This window comes from Callithrix jacchus, chromosome 6 (assembly GCF_049354715.1).
Source record: "Callithrix jacchus isolate 240 chromosome 6, calJac240_pri, whole genome shotgun sequence".
Lineage (NCBI taxonomy): Eukaryota > Metazoa > Chordata > Mammalia > Primates > Cebidae > Callithrix > Callithrix jacchus.
In genome coordinates this window covers 122,455,788-122,472,556 of record NC_133507.1, presented here as the reverse complement: position 1 = coordinate 122,472,556, position 16,769 = coordinate 122,455,788, and the positions used below count along the sequence as shown (strand labels likewise).

The window sequence follows — 16,769 nt, the reverse complement described above, 5'->3', positions numbered from 1 at the left end:
CATATGCTAATTACCCAATTTGATCATTATACGTTGTATACAGGTGTCAGAATATCACATATACCCTATAAATATATCCAGTTATTTTGTGTTAATTAAAAATACTTTTTAAAAATTACTGTCAAAACAAGTATGCTATCGTTTTTACTTTAGAAGTTCTCTTATTAAAAAAAAAAAGCTAGAGAAAAAACAACTATAATGTTCATCAGTTTTCTCTGTAGCCTAATAAGTTGAAACATATTGGTTTCATTTACATAGACTCTCCTTTTTAGATGTCTGCTCCAATGAGGATCTCCCTGAAGTTGAGCTGGTGAGTCTGCTAGAAGAACAACTACCACAGTATAGGCTAAAAGTAGACACTCTCTTTCTATATGAAAATCAAGACTGGACTCAGTCTCCACACCAGCAGCAACATGCATCTGATGCCCTCTCTCCGGTCCTTGCTGAAGAAACTTTCCGTTATATGAGTGAGTATTTTTTTATTCTTTTAGTTTGTGCTTTGAAGTGATGATTGTGGGTATCTTGGTATTGGTTTTTAAAGCACTGATGTTTCGTAGCCATTGTTCAGTGTATTCCTACTTTAATTTGAACCGATTTTATAGGAAGAGATAATTCTGTGTTATGTTAGAATGAAGAAAGTTTGTCATCCATATGACTTTCAGGGTCCAGTGTTGCAAGTATACTTACATGTTTTCATTACTTGATGTTTTCCTCAGACTGAGTAGAAAAGGGAACTTTTTAAAAAACGAAGTGATTTAAAATTTTAATATTCCTCTATAACTGTCAACATTTATTATCCCAGTAGTTTAGTATCCTAAGCTGTCAGCTTTTGACTTTTATCTTTATTAATATCTTTATTAAACACAGTTACAAGAATTATGTCAGCATAACTAAGCCTAGTTCTTAAACACGTAAGTAGTTTTAATAATGCCAGGAGAAAGAATATACACTATGTAGTAATCTTCATTATGTAAGGATTCTAAGTGAGAGACTGAGCCAGATTTGTCCTGAAAAAAGGTCTGTTTTATACCAAGCTATTAGAAATGACAAAGGAATTTTTAAACTTTGAAGTATGGAGACTTTTTGCATTTGATTTCATCCCAAAAATCTGCATTAAGGCTGAAATTACTTTTGTAAAACTTTGGTAAAATATATTGTATGCACAATAGCTGTTAGAATATATAATAAAAGTTTGAGTTCAATATTGATATGTTTGTGAAATTCTTCTAATCAGAATTAAGTATGTGATTGGATCAGATCCTAGACATTTTCCCAGTAAGTGCTTCAGTGTTTTAATGCCAGATTGTTGTTGAAGAATGGCTGTTGTGCAATACTCGTTTTCATAGTAATCATTAACTTGCTTTTAGCACTAGTTTCCTACAGTTTATTTCTAGTAGTTTCTTAGAACTTAACTGCTCAAAAAAAGTATAAACATTACTTCAGCTGAAACTGAAGTATCAAGAGGCCCAAATACAATTGTATTTCTGTCCTTAATATTTCTTTTAAATAGCTAAATTAAGGCTCCAAAGGTTTACTTGATGTTTTAGTTTGAGAATTTGCTTGCTTGAGATTTTTCTGGAAAATCATTTTTAGAAGGAACAGTATTTCCTATTTCTAGTTCCCATCGTTCCTTGAATGTTTAAATTTCTGAGAACTTTCAAACTGAAAGTTCATCTGGATAAATTTAGTTTGTCATTATTTTGATAAAGTACCAACGAAAGTGCCCTTTAGTTATTCGGTCCTTGTCCTCTCAGCTACTGAGGGGCAAAACTATAGCTAGGAAGTGGTCTTAGATCATGATTTAATGGAGTTAGCTTTTAGGATGAATTATAAGTAAAAAGCCTAGAAAATAAAAGGTAAATTCTAAAATACTTTTCAAGACTTTTTACAAAACAACAGTGTCCAAGGGAGCAATTTAAAACTTGAGATTAGTAAGATGATACTGATCCATACTTCAGGGTTTTGGAAAACTATCTTGTTTCTTTAGTGTAATGGTCCTATTTTCACTTCAACAGTTTGAAAATTCAACTATATATGATATTCCTAAGATCATGAAACATGTAAGTTAGGAATATACTGATAATCTACCTCTGCACTGTACTTTAATTTCACTGTTCTTTTAAAGGTGTTAAATCCTTGGGTTAATAGTTAAATCATATATAAACTTCATGAATTTGCATCTTATGAATATAAAAGCTAAATGATTTATTTAGCAAATTGACCAAGGTTTAAAAACGAAGATAAAAAATATTCCCTCCCCCTTCCCACAGTTTTCTATCCCCCTGAGATTTCAAGATTTATGGTTTTGAATAATTACTATGTACCCTGGCAGACCATCCTAGAGTTCGGCTCCCTGGGTTACTTTGGGCTTATCTCTACCTGTCTCACATGCTAGTGGGTACTTGTGCTTATTAAAATGAATTTTAACACCTAGTAAAAAGAGGCAGCACAGGCAAAGGCACTTTCTCTGTTACATAACACAATGAAATTGAAAGAGCTGTGAGAAGATAGTGATTTGGAAGGAAATGTAGCCAGCATTTGAGCTTTGGAGCCTATCTCACAAGAAATGGGGGAAAGTGGGTAGTTCTCTGAAGTCACCCAATCCAGAAAGAGATTGTTTACGTTTAAGATAGAACACTGGGAGAGCAATGAGTAGGTAAAAATCAATTAATCAATCCCAGTCCCTGCCACACACATATAAAGTTTAAGATGGTCAAAAGTGTTTTACACGCAGAACAGGCCACCCCACAATTTTCTTGATTTTATTAAAACTGAGTTCCAGCGTGAGCTGTTGGGGAGCCATGCAATCAGAACATGTTATAGACTATATCATTTGTTTATTTAAAGGCTAACGTTAGAAACCTGATGTTTCTTTCAAGGGGTTTTATTTTGTAATAGAGGATTACCTTTACCACTTTCTAAGGCATAAGAGGGGGAAAACGATTGATTATGTAAGTTTTATTTTAGGAAGTAGTTCTCAAAATGTGGACCCCTGCATTCAGTGTCACCTGAGAAATTGTTCTAAATTCACATTCTTGGGCCCCTCTACTCCACTCCACCTACAAAATTAGAAACTGAGGGTGAAATAGTCAAAGCTGTCTGTCTCAAGTTTGAGAACCACTGATACAAAGCATTGCCAACCAAAGTAAATGGCCATCTCACAGTGACATTCATTGGAGAATTAAGGAATTGGGGAGAGTATATAATTTTGCAGATAAATATGGTCATGGTAATTATTACTTTTGATTGGTAGATATACTTTTACTCAAGCTCTGCCCTCAAAAATTATTAACCTGTACTGGCAGAAAAGGACATATGACTGATGAAGTTCAGGGAGCATTAACCATAAGTCCAGTTGTAGAGGTTAGCAGATTTATTTTTCCCCTAGCTAAGCTCTCTCCATCAATTCCACAAGAGAATTAAGCTATATACCCTAAGACACTTAGTTTTTATACAATGGATTTCCTTTTCACCCATGCATCATGTACTAGCTTTGCACAATCCTTGGGAGAATTGAAAAAATTGTCATTCAAATTGTCTGTAGGGCCTGATTCTCCCCTGGAACTCTGTTGAGAAAGACTGTCCTAGATGGTGTGTACCATCAGTTTCTCTCGGTCATTTTGAAGGCAAAAAATATTGCTGTATCATAGCAGCAAGGGCTGTGGTCACTTCTTTAGGGTTAAAACTTCAAGACCTGCCTGTTGTTGTCAGGAGCTCCTACAGCTTTTACTATGCCATGTGGGCACTGTTTGTGTTTTATTTGTATTTTATTGTTGTTGTTGCTTTTGTTTCGTTTTGGTGTGAGAAAGTTGGAGAGCGCTGAAAGAATTCTTTTTGAAATTCAGTAATTGTGATAACAACTTTATATCTTGAAAAGGGATCTATGAGAGAACTGTTAAGCACCATCTCAGGAGAGCGCTGAAAGAATTCTTTTTGAAATTCAGTAATTGTGATAACAACTTTATATCTTGAAAAGGGATCTATGAGAGAACTGTTAAGCACCATCTCATGTAAATGACAAATATTAGAATGGATTATCATTGGTGTTTCCCATCCTGAAAATAATATGAGATTGAGCTGGTTAATATGAAATTATGCAGGGATAGAATGTAAGGATTAGTGAAGTGCTTATGTGTGTTAAACTCCCTTCCCATATTTTCAGGAACATTAGTTTCTCCAAACATTACACCAAAAATGTTGAACATTAATTAACAACCTCTGGAAACCAAGTCACAAAATTGTTCTGTCAAAATGTTTGTCATCTCCCTGATGTGTAAATTTTTTTTTAGAGAGGAAGGTTCAGGTCTAGAAATAAGCAAGGATCATTGCTAATTTCTGTATCATTTAACATTTTCAACCACTAAAAACTGAAGTGAAAATAGTTTTTGATAGGATTGATTTTAACAGAGAGCCTACTTAGCTGTCTCTACATTCTTTATTACAGAATTATGGTGAAGAATTAGTCTGTGGTTTTTGAAGCATTTAATTACAGTGTCTAAATGCCAAGACATCAAACACTTAAGAGTTTTGCCCTGAATATTTTTGGACTCATTTTAAGCAGCATGTCTTTATCAGGAGTATTATGTTAAGGAAGAAAAGACAGACACTGATTCCACTGTAGAGAGTAAAATGCATTGTGTTCTTTTCTGTTTTGTGCCCGCCCAACATCTTTCTGTGCAATTGAAGAGGCCCAGCCTTTGGGGATTGGTAGTATATAGGCTGCGCATAAAACACACGAATTTGAAAATTCTGATTGCACTATTTAACTTATTTGCCATAACAAATACTTAAGCATGTTAAAGTTCATTTTTGCTTTTTGAAACTTTAACAAGGGTTACTGGGTTTTTGTGGGGATTTTTTTTTTCTGTTTATAAAGATAACATTTGTTCTTTATTGAAAATAAAAAAATACTAAACCATAATCCCTACTGAGAGATAACCACTATTAACATTTTAATGTATATCCTTCCATGCTCTCTTGAAGATAGATATTTGTAGATATGCACACACTTTTAAAAGCAAAATTGGTACTTTTCGAGGTGACTCTTTGGATATTCAGGGGTCAGGGAGCTACCCAAAAACCTAAAATGCAATAAAAAAAAAAAAAGAAAGAAAATAGCTGACTGCTGAAGAAGCTAAAGGCAAAGCCAAGCTTTCCAAAGTCCCTCTTGTTTCCCTCTTCTAAAATCAATAGTCAAATATATTTATAAGTCAAGAAGTGTGAGACGCAAAAAGCGGATATGCAAACCCATGCATTTAAACTCCACTTTCTTCTATTAAAAACTTAAAGCAGCTTATACTTTAGAGAAATAAAATAAAAATAAGACCAAGCCACCTAAAAAAAAAAATAAAAGCAAAATTGGGATCTGTGCTGTTTTATTATATAACATGCATTAACAGCTGTATGTGCTGGTATTTCATTAGATAAGGGCCTTTTTATGTTCTTAGTGGGTCTGAGAGAGCAGCACGGTGGAAAAAACTCATTACAGGACTCTTACATCATCTGAGTTTTTTCTAATGACCTTGTGAGATGAGCGTTATTATCATCTCTATACCAAAATCCCAGCTTTGCCACTAATAGCTTGCTTTGTGGTCTTGAACATGCCACATAATTTCTCTCAGAGAAGATTCCTCATACAAGAAAATGGGTCATTAAACTAGATAACTTCTTAAGGTTCAGCTTTAAATTTTATGCTGTGACAGATGGTAAGCATTTATAGGAAAAATATTTTCATTTCCTCTCACTAAAACATATTTTATTCTAAACATTTCTTGACTGTGTTATTGTGTCCTTCATTGTTTTCTTCTTTCATTGTGTGTGACTTGTGGTTCACAGTTGTTTTTTAGATCATTAACTTACTAGTCTTACTCCAAGTTAAATCTGCCACTTCATCTTTAACTCTGGTCAATCATGTCATGTGTTTTTTAAACTACTTGTATAAAAATTGGTTTTAACTAAGCCTATAGGATGCCTGATTTTTGGTTTGGGTGTTAACCCCCGGTTGGTGGTTTTAATTCCTGACTCCACGTCATTTTCAATACCTGGGATAGGGCTTCTTGAAATTAATTGAATCAGAATCTGGAGTTTAGAGCCATTGCTCTAGATTACTTTTGGGTTTGCAACCATTGTCTGATTTTCTGTGATTAGTTTAGAGCATGGATATATTGATTTGGTATTTTTCCCCTAATTTTGTTGTTAAGACCAGAAGTAGAAGAGACCATTCACTGTAAGTATTTGCTTTAACTATTTAATCCTTTGTTCCTGCTATGCTACCAAATTAAATTGTGTCTATTCCTTAGGTCCAAAAGTCTGTTTCTCTTATCGCTGTGGTTAAATTATTGAGTTAGTTTTTCTGTTTGTAAATATAAATTCTTTTGGGGTACAAATATTTATTTCTAGGTTTTAAGAAAAGTTTTTATATTTTTAGTTTAAATCTTTTTCAGTTATCTCTTCATACTATCAAGCCAGCACTTTGTTTTAGTTTTAACTAGGAATAAGGCTGTTATTAATAATTAAGCTATAGGTAACGCACAGATTCATTTTAGTCAGTGGTGCTAGGGAGAAAATAAAAAGCTCAGAAAAAAGTAAAACATACCTAGTGACATCCCTACATACTCAGTCTTTTGGATACCCTAACGTGTTAAGATGGGACTAAGGAACTACAAATGACTGCCAACTCAGAGAATTTAAAGTCAGGATCATTTCATACCTACCAGTTCTGTTTGAGGAGTAGTAACTATAAACAGTTCTATGATACTTAGCATTTTACTGAATACTTTATTGCTCAGCAGATTATCATATTTGATCCTCTTAATAACCTCATAAGATATGTTATTGCCTCCATATTTATTATCTGAATCTCAGAAGGGTTAAGTGACTTGTTCCAGCTCACTAAAATTCATGAATTCAGCTTTTCTACTCCAAAGCCCCTGTCCTTTTCACACTTCAAAGCAAACTAGTTATAATAAAAGCAGTCTAAGTCAAACACAGATTTATGTGCCACAGTAACATACCATGTTCAAAGTCAAAGGAACCCTTTTTGTTATGCATTATTAACTTTAAGATACTGTTTGGTGTGACTGAAATCATTGGAGTCATATTTGCTCTTCTCTTTTGAGCTAAATTAGCCAGGTACATAGACAGTTCCTAAACTTGTGAAGTACAGAAATAATGGGCTCGAATTATGCAACTAATAATGTAGCATACAATTTATTTGATAGCTGAGACCTAGATGGAGAAATGTACAGATAAAGGGTTTTTAATTAAGTGTAAAGGAATTACGGTTCATAACAGAACCAGAAAAATTTCTACAAGTCCTGTTCCTTGTTTACGTTAGCTCACATGGTAGATGATCATAGATGATTAAGATAATCACAGCAGAATTCCAGTTAAATTCCTTTATAACAGCATAAGCCCTCACTAATACCCTTAGTAACTTTAATTTAGATTAGACTATAAAGTAATCAGTAACTTAATCCATTCTCCTAGCCAACATTCTCATAAGTGAGTGGCCCAAACTTCCTGGGCGGAGGAGGAGGAGGAAGGAGATAGTTAAGATGTGACTGCCTTGTGATCATTTGATACTTTCTTAATTATTGTATGATATGTAGTTTGTAATGATTGGTCTATTTCTTGAGTGTCTAATACATGAAATATTGCTTTTTTTCACATACATTTTTATTCTCCTGAATGACTTTTTATATAAGCCTGGGGTTTTTGTTGTTGTTATCTCTCAATTCTTATTAATATTTAAATTTTTGCATTATTGCTAAAGCCTATAAATAGTTGTTTTTAACTATATTAGTTCTAGGCACAGACAGGGTGGAGCAGATGACCAAAACTTACAATGACATCGACATGGTTACACATCTCCTGGCAGAGGTAGGATTATCTTTTCTTTCTCCAGTACAAAAAGGTGAAACTTGAGGATCATTTGAAATCTATCACATTGTACATCAAATGGAAAATGATGATGTATGTGCTCTGGGTTATTTTGATTAAGGCTGTTACTGCTGAAACAACTGACATTTCAAAGTAGAATGATTCCTGAAGCTTGTTGTGAAGCTATAGAGGATTTATATTTAATTATTTATTTAATGGTGTTGGCTGGCCTCCCCTTCCTAGAAAAGCATTAATTTAAAAAAAAAAAAAAAGAGAGAGAGAAACTGTTTTAAAATAACCCCTGCTGTTACATACCCTACAGCAGAGCTGCCCATTCGAAAAGCAACATCATTGCAAATCGGTACCTGCAGTTTGGAGCATCTCCCCTTTTTACTTTTAGTTTGGGCTCTTATTTGAGCTTACTTTGTCTCTGGCATTTTTAATATGTATAGCATATCTCCTCTAGTTGGTGATCAATAGAGGTCTCCCTTTGTACCATTTCAGTTGATCTTACGGAAGATAGTCTTTCTCTAATATATCCTCCTCCCCTCTCCCCCCAGCTCTCCAGAATGACTTCTATGTTTGCCACTTAGCGTATATTTAAAAGGAGGCTTAAAAATGTGGAGATAATCCTTCCATTTTCATATGCCTATGGAGAGAAAGGATAGAAGCTTAATTTTATTTATATAATGATTACTGTAAGCAGATCATATACAAGGCAGTAAGATGTATATTGACAGTTTTCTATCCTACAGAATACAGTCTTCACCACTACCACACAGATGGAATTCCTATGCCCTTGCTAACTATCACTATCTACCCAAAAATAGCGACTCTGGGTGGAAACCTATTGCTTGACTTTTCTACAGACTTCCCGGCATCATTGTCACTAGCTTCTTTAGACTTCTTTCTTTTCTGTACTTTACGCAGAATCCTGTGGCCTCAAAATTTCCAGTCTTTTATCTCCTATTTTATTTCATATCATCATTTTGAACCAATTGACTACAGAACTCTTGGCTGCACTTTCCTCTAAGCTGCTGAATGCACATAAGCTTTGCCCTAAATGGAACTCTTTTTTACGTGCCTACCTGATCCATATCTTAAATACCTAATTCTGTATTATTACCATGCTTGATATGAAAATACATTCAACAGATATTTGTTGGGCTTTTACTATACAGGCCCCATCCTCATTTTTAAAGACTGTGTTGATTTTCCAATTCCCCAAAATTGTAAGTTTAAAGTTTGGATTGCTAGACTCTTAATTTACTAGGATGATGATAAATCTCACTTGATATCAAGAAAAGAGATGTCCTCTTGCATTTAGAACAATGGTGGTCATCCACTTGACCAACATTTTAAAGCACTACCTGTGTGCCAGACCCTGTGCTTATTTGTGGTATCTGGGCATTAAAATGAATCTTGATGCTTTCTAGGACATTGCTTTTAATTTTACCAAAACTGACTGCAAAATTTAATCTTGTTTATACTCAAAAAAAAGGTGTATTTGATATTTTAACAGAGGGATCGTGATCTGGAACTCGCTGCTCGAATTGGACAAGCTCTGTTAAAGAGGAACCATGTCTTATCTGAGCAGAATGAATCCCTGGAGGAACAATTGGGACAAGCCTTTGATCAAGTAAGCCTCTGATCAAATATCTGCAGCACAAAATAATTGGGTTTTATGCAATGGATAAACTTATTTTCCTAGGTGTCCTTGAAGTGATGGCGATAGATAAATAACACCAGTACTTGTTGACTTTGTTGGTGATCATTAAGCTAATCAGTAGAGAAATGAAATGTTAATATTACAGAGGAGAACTCACATGACTATCTTGGTCAGCTTAAAGCCTATATTACGTATCTGTGATACCTGTGGCACCCTGCTTTGATATGAAAACTATCCATACTCTTTTGTGTAGACTTTGTATGTGATCTTATCTGAAATTTATTTTTTAAAAATATATAGTATGTTGGTATCTTTATTCAAAAATCAAACAAAGGAAGAAAGGAAAAGGAAACTTTGAAAATATGTTTATTCCATAGCAATAAGCATTTATAGTGAGAACTGATTTATTATTAACTTGAATGGTTACATTTCAAATTTTCTGTAATTTGTTACTTTTATCTGGTTTCATTTGTATTTTATGAATGCATTATGGATGATAATATTTGAGTCTTTAGGCTGAAACTATTTGTTCGTAGAACTAAAATCAGTATTCCTAGGAAGACATGCACAGTGATATAGATCTGAAAATTACAAGGCCTTATGATAAGAATTTGAAGTAGGGATCTATTCTGATACTTTGAAGGTTCTTCAGTTTTGTTGTGTTTTCAACTATGAGTGTATCATTATCTTAGGTGAAATTTTCTCCTATATATTCTTATCATATATACAATATGAAAATTGGCTTTTCTTCTCACCTAGGATAGAAAAAAGCTGTACTACTGAATTAATGCTCTAAAATTGTAACTTAGGAGGTATCTGGGATTTGTTATTCTCTTTTTAGTACTTCTTGTGTTAGTAAAACCTAGCAGCTGATTTTATGATGAAAAATAATTGTCCCATGAATTAGAAACTATAGTGCATGTAAATAATGCAAAATGAAGAACATGAAAATCAAGCATTTTATATGGACAGGTTAATCAGCTGCAGCATGAGCTATCTAAGAAAGATGAGTTACTTCGAATTGTCTCCATTGCTTCTGAAGAAAGTGAAACTGATTCCAGCTGTTCTACACCTCTTCGGTTCAATGAGTCCTTTAACTTATCTCAAGGGTTGCTGCAGTTGGAAATGCTGCAAGAAAAGCTCAAGGAACTGGAAGAAGAAAATATGGCTCTTCGATCCAAGGTACATTCAACCTAATTCCCATTTTTCTTTACTTTAAAGGCTATAAAGTTCAGGTCCAGGTAGTATTGAGGTGAAATATGGCATAAGGATTTGCGATTGACATTCCACTTAGAGTCGTGGACAAGGAGCTGTATTTGCTTTGCCTTCCATTGTTCTTAGATCCCACTGAAAAGTGGACAGTAGCAGGTTGACAGTACAATAGAGAAAATCACAGGATAGAAAATTTATCTTGTGGCGTTTACACAAGTAACTAAGCAGTTACAACTGTGCTAAGAATTATGTCAGAAAATTACAAGGTTCTGTGAACATGTATAGTGTGGGCATCAAGGAAGTCCTACTTAAGCAAGGACCATTTTAGCCAAGGCCAGGGATTAGCCAGGTAGAGACATATGAACAGGTTGTTGGTTTTTTTCCTTTGTAAGTGATGAACTTTAGTCTTCAAATGAGAATTAAAGGTTTTGTAGTTATTTCTATAAAATCACTAAAGGTATTGTCACATACTGATTTTTATCTTGAAGGCTTGTCACATAAAGTCAGAAACTGTTACCTATGAAGAAAAGGAACAACAGCTTGTCAGTGACTGTGTTAAAGAACTTCGTGAGTATTCACATATTCTCTTTTGTACTTTTTGGACAATTCTTTGATAGGATATCTCTACCTTTGAAGTTAGATCACTGGTTTTAGTAGAAGCATCTCAAGAAACAATTTTAAATAGTTACTGAAAATCTTAAAATATCACATTGAGCCTACAGCCCTAAATAAGATACCATATGTATTTTTAAGAAATACATTTGTTTCAAATTGCAATTATCAAAAGCTGTCATATTGTTGATGAGGAAATAGTCCTAGAGAGGAAGATGACTTGCCAAAGTCAGAAGACTGATAAGTGGCAGAGCTACGGCTTAAATGATGGCATAAAACCTACAATCAATGAATATTAAGTGCCAGTTATGTTTTTTTTTTTTTATTGCATTTTAGGTTTTGGGGTACATGTGCAGAACATGCAAGATAGTTGCATAGGTACACACATGGCAGTGTGTTCTGCTGCCTTCCTCCCTTTCACCCACATTTGGCATTTCTCCCCAAGCTATCCCTCCCCAGCTCCCCACCCCGCTGTCCCTCCCCTATTCCCCCCAATAGACCCCAGTGTGTAGTACTCCCCTCCCTGTGTCCATGTGTTCTCATTTTTCATCACCCGCCTATGAGTGAGAACATGCAGTATTTCATTTTCTGTTCTTGTGTCAGTTTGCTGAGAATGATGTTCTCCAGATTCATCCATGTCCCTACAAACGACACGAACTCATCATTTTTGATTGCTGCATAATCTGGAGACAACAGATGCTGGAGAGAATGTGGAGAAATAGGAACACTTTTACACTGTTGGTGGGAGTGTAAATTAGTTCAACCATTGTGGAAGACAGTGTGGTGATTCCTCAAGGCCTTAGAAATAGAAATTTCATTTGACCCAGCAATCCCATTACTGGGTATATATCCAAAGGACTACAAATCGTTCTACTATAAGGACACATGCACACGAATGTTCATTGCAGCACTGTTTACAATAGCAAAGACCTGGAACCAACCCAAATGCCCATCGATGATAGACTGAACTGGGAAAATGTGGCACATATATACCATGGAATATTATGCAGTTATGTTTCTTTAAAGGAATATGTTTTAGGTTGAGATAATGTTAACTAGTTTTTTTAAAAACAAATCAGTTGGAAAAAGATTGGCTTCACTGAAGAAAGATATTTAATTTCTCCATAAATACAACAGTTGTCCCTTCCCTGCTGTTTCACTTCTCATGGTTTCTGTTTACTGTGGGCAACTGCAGTCTGAAAATATTAAGTAAGACATTCCAGAAATAAATAATTCATGAGTTTTAAATCATGAGCCATTCTGAATAGTGTGATGAAATGTTGTGCCATCCTACTCCATCCTTCCCTGGATGTGAATCATCAATTTGTCCAACATCTGCACTCAGTATATGCTACCTGCCTGTCAGTCACTTAGTAACCATCAGTTACCAGGTCAATTGTCACAGTATTGCAGTGTTTGTGTTCAGGTAACCCTTATGCTACTTACTAATGGCCCCAAAGCATAAAAGTAGTGGTACTGGTATATTGTTTTAATTGTTTTATTAGTAGTCATTGTTAATCTCTTACTGTGCCTAACTTATAAATTAAGCTTTATCATAGGTATATGTTTGTTGGATATATATAGTATAGAGTTCAGTACTGTCTGTAATAGTGCACATATCCACTGCAGGTCCTAGAATGTATCCCCCACAGATAACAGGAGACTACTATATATAGCCTCTTAAATTGACAGCAATGATATAATAATATCACATCAATTGGGCTGTGGGCTTCAATATGTGATACCTTAGAATAGCAGAATATTAGAGAACCAATAGGAGTGTAAATTGAATTTTCTCCTCTACCATGAATTCATTACCCACATTTTACACTTTAAAATACAGGAAATGACTTGCTTAAGAGCTCAGATCCAGGTCTCCTGCCTCTGTATCACCATTTTTTGAAATGTTAGAGGCTTTCTATCAATTTTGAAATAGTTTTATATGACACTGAGAAGCAGTTTTTCTGCTTGTGTTTACATATCACATTTTTCATATGAAATAAAGAATGAATAAATTCCCAGTGGAATTCTAGAGGCTCTATTTCATGTGCAGGTAAGACGGCCAGGCTATAAGAATTGCTCTGGAGGTTTTACCCAGTTGCCAGATATCCCAGAAAGTCTCTCTCCTACAGAAGCATTTCCATGGCTTTATCACATTCTGTTATAGATTGTGACTGTTCCATTCTGGAAATGTTCCTTTGTTAGATTTGTAAAGATTAATTTTCATTGGTCTTGGGATTTTATGTCTCTAAAGAGTTCTCAAAGAAATAAATGAGATTACCTCTTTGCACTTGCTTACCTTTCAGCCTGCTTTCCTTCATAAAGAAAAAGATTGAGCAAATATCATTTTCATAAAGAAAAAAAATTAAAGCAAAACCTTTAGCCTGCTTGCCTTTACAAGTCATCTCTCTTTTTAGCTTCATTGTCTCCTATTCAATTCCCAGCATTAGCCTATTTCAGAAGAACCTTTATTCTCTATTGGTTTCTCTGGGTTTATTTTTTTATATTAAAGAAAAATCTATTCATGGCAGTCCACTGATGTTATAAAACAATATTCAGCTCACAAGTCATAGTTTGTGAACTCCTGCTCTCTGTTTATATTAATTTTTTTATTTTTATTTTTTTTGCTTCCAAGGTGAAACAAATGCTCAGATGTCCAGAATGACTGAAGAATTGTCAGGGAAGAGTGATGAGTTGATTCGATACCAAGAAGAGATTTCTTCTCTTTTGTCTCAGATTGTAGATCTTCAGCATAAACTTAAAGAAGTAGGCTTATTTATTCATTCATCAGATATTTGTTAAGCACTGACATAGTATCTTGCACCATACTAAGTGCTAGATATAATAAGCAAAGTAAACATGGTCCCTGCCCTTTTAAAATGCCATAATCTGATTGCTGTTTTAATCTTCTTTATATCATATGTCATGAATAAGTACTTTCAAGTCACTATTTCTCTTTGTAAAACAGGGTTAGAGCTTCCTCAGATAATGCTGTAAGTTATTGACTCATGTTCATTGTCCTCTGAACACCCTAATAGATTTTATATTCTTCCCATTTTATTGCTCTTATTTAGCTTTTGAAAGGTTAGCTTTTTGTAGGCTTTAAGATGATACCCAGAGAGAAATTCTTCAAATATCTTTACAAGAACGAGAATAGCTATATTTTATTTGGAAAGGCTTCACATGTCTCTTTTTATATGTTGTTAGCATGTGATTGAGAAGGAGGAACTAAGACTTCACCTGCAAGCTTCCAAAGATGCCCAAAGACAACTGACAATGGAGGTAATGAAATATTTATCTTGTGTAATTCAGACGGGGAAAGAATAGTTTATTTCATCTTCATGAATAAGAATTATTAAAGGGGAATTACCAGATTTAAAAAGCAACAACAGAAGTTAAGATGAAATTATGAGATCTAAGAAGTAAAGCGTTTTGGCTGGGCGCTGTGGCTCATGCCTGTAATCACAACACTTTGGGTGGCCAGGGTGGGTGGATCACCTGAGGTCAGGAGGTCAAGACCAGCCTGGCCAACATGGTGAAACCTCATCTCTATTAAAACACAAAAATTAGCCAGGATTTGTGGCAAACACTCTAATTTCAGCTACCCAGGAGGCTGAGGCAGGAGAATCACTGGAACCTGGGAGGTATAGATTGCAGTGAGCCAAGATATGCCACTGCATTCCAGCCTGGCCAACAAAGCAAGACTTCATCTCAAAAACAAAGAATAAAGCATTTTAAAAGTCCTTTCTCTAAAACTGGTAACATGGCAACATCCTTCTTGATTAATAGAGAAAACCTCAACTTTATAAGATTTGTTAAGAGTATATGATTCTTTTACCAGTCGACCTTAACTAGCTCAACGCTTTTTGAAATAAGATAATTTCTGGTAGTAAATGTTTTTGCAGGTGTGTCAGGAGAAGTAGGAAAAATCTCTTACTTTCTATCTACATAAAATTGTATATGTTAGATATAACTTGGTGATTCTTTAGCATGCGTTAGTATCCCCTGGGGCCAGGCACACTAGCTCATGCCTGTAATCCCAGCACTTTGGGAGGCCAAGGTGGGAGGATGGCTTGAGCCCAGGAATTTGAGACCAGCCTGTAAAACATAAGGAGACCTCATCTCTCCAAAAAGTTTACTGACGCACACCTGTGGTCCCCACTACTTAAGAAGCTGAGGTAGAAGGATCACTTAAGCCCAGCAGATCGAGGCTGCAGTGAGCCATGATCACACCACTGCACCCAACCCTGGGCAATAGAGTGATACCTTGTAGGAGAGAGGGGGAAAGAATCACCTGGGAAAGCAAGTTTTAAATGGAGGTTTTCAGGCACAGTCCCAAGAGCTTCTACTTCAAGTTGTCTGGAGTGAGAGCCTAGAATCTATATTTTTAATAAGCATCTTCAACCCTGTTGATTCTGACAAGCTGGGACATATACTACACTTGAAGAAATTTTATAGTTCAAATATACTCTGAAAATTATGTACTCTTTTACCAGATTTGTATATTTAGTTGTAAAGAAGGTTCTGAAACAAGGTGGGGAAACTACTTGTTTAGGAGAATTGAGCACCCTGACATCCTGTATAATACTTTGTAGACTCTTGATCTTGTCACAGACTTCAGAGTAATGTTTTTTAAAAAAGATTAATATTATACTAAACCTAACTTGGCTATAGCTGGTGTACTTCCTCTGCTAGGGTATGAAGATTCATTAAATTGACAGTTCTGGTAGTCTCAGCTACATTTCAGACTTTTAGGAAGTCACATTTATGTACAATTTTGGCCAAGATACTTCTCCTTAATTCTGGTAGCTCAAAATATACTCTTTTTACTTAGTTTGTTTTAGAGTCCTTGTATTGAAATGATATTCATAGAGTTAGCTAGCCCTCTGGATAAAATTAATACTTATCACAAAAGGTTTCAGGAGTCTTTTCCCTAGTGTTGTTTTGGGAAGGCAATAAAATATACTATCATTCTTCCTTTTTTTAGCTGCACGAGTTACAGGACAGAAATATGGAGTGTCTAGGAATGTTACATGAATCCCAAGAAGAAATAAAGGAACTTCGTAGTAGATCTGGCCCTGCTGCTCATCTCTACTTCTCCCAATCGTATGGAGCTTTTACTGGGGTAAGCAACTAAGAAAGATGCTATATATTTAAAGAAATTTGTTTAAGATTAGTTGTCCTAAAAGTGATAGGATTTATGATGGTATAAAGCATCTTGAGAAGAGATAATATGGTTTGTCCTTGTTTCTGGACTCCAATTATAGATTTAGGCCCTAATTAGTATATTGAGATCTTCCTTAATACTCTTATTTATTCTAACAGGTGACTTTCCAGATATATTAAATCAGTAATATGTAAGATGAGCCCTAAGGAAATTAACTTGAGGACTGTG

The 16,769-nt window shown here is 35.0% G+C and overlaps 1 protein-coding gene across 30 annotated transcripts in view; it reads left to right on the top strand.

Annotated features, from left to right (window-relative positions):
- The window catches only part of TRAK2 (trafficking kinesin protein 2), a 67,770-nt gene that overhangs the window by 37,234 nt on the left and 13,767 nt on the right, over positions 1 to 16,769 (top strand). For all 30 annotated transcript variants that reach the window (XM_002749630.7, XM_078328147.1, XM_078328146.1 and 27 more), the window contains 8 exons: positions 273 to 467; positions 7,805 to 7,881; positions 9,404 to 9,520; positions 10,523 to 10,732; positions 11,251 to 11,329; positions 14,010 to 14,140; positions 14,582 to 14,656; positions 16,362 to 16,499. In XM_002749630.7, the coding sequence (XP_002749676.1) occupies positions 273 to 467; positions 7,805 to 7,881; positions 9,404 to 9,520; positions 10,523 to 10,732; positions 11,251 to 11,329; positions 14,010 to 14,140; positions 14,582 to 14,656; positions 16,362 to 16,499 (1,022 nt within the window). The remainder of the gene's footprint in view (positions 1 to 272; positions 468 to 7,804; positions 7,882 to 9,403; positions 9,521 to 10,522; positions 10,733 to 11,250; positions 11,330 to 14,009; positions 14,141 to 14,581; positions 14,657 to 16,361; positions 16,500 to 16,769) is intronic.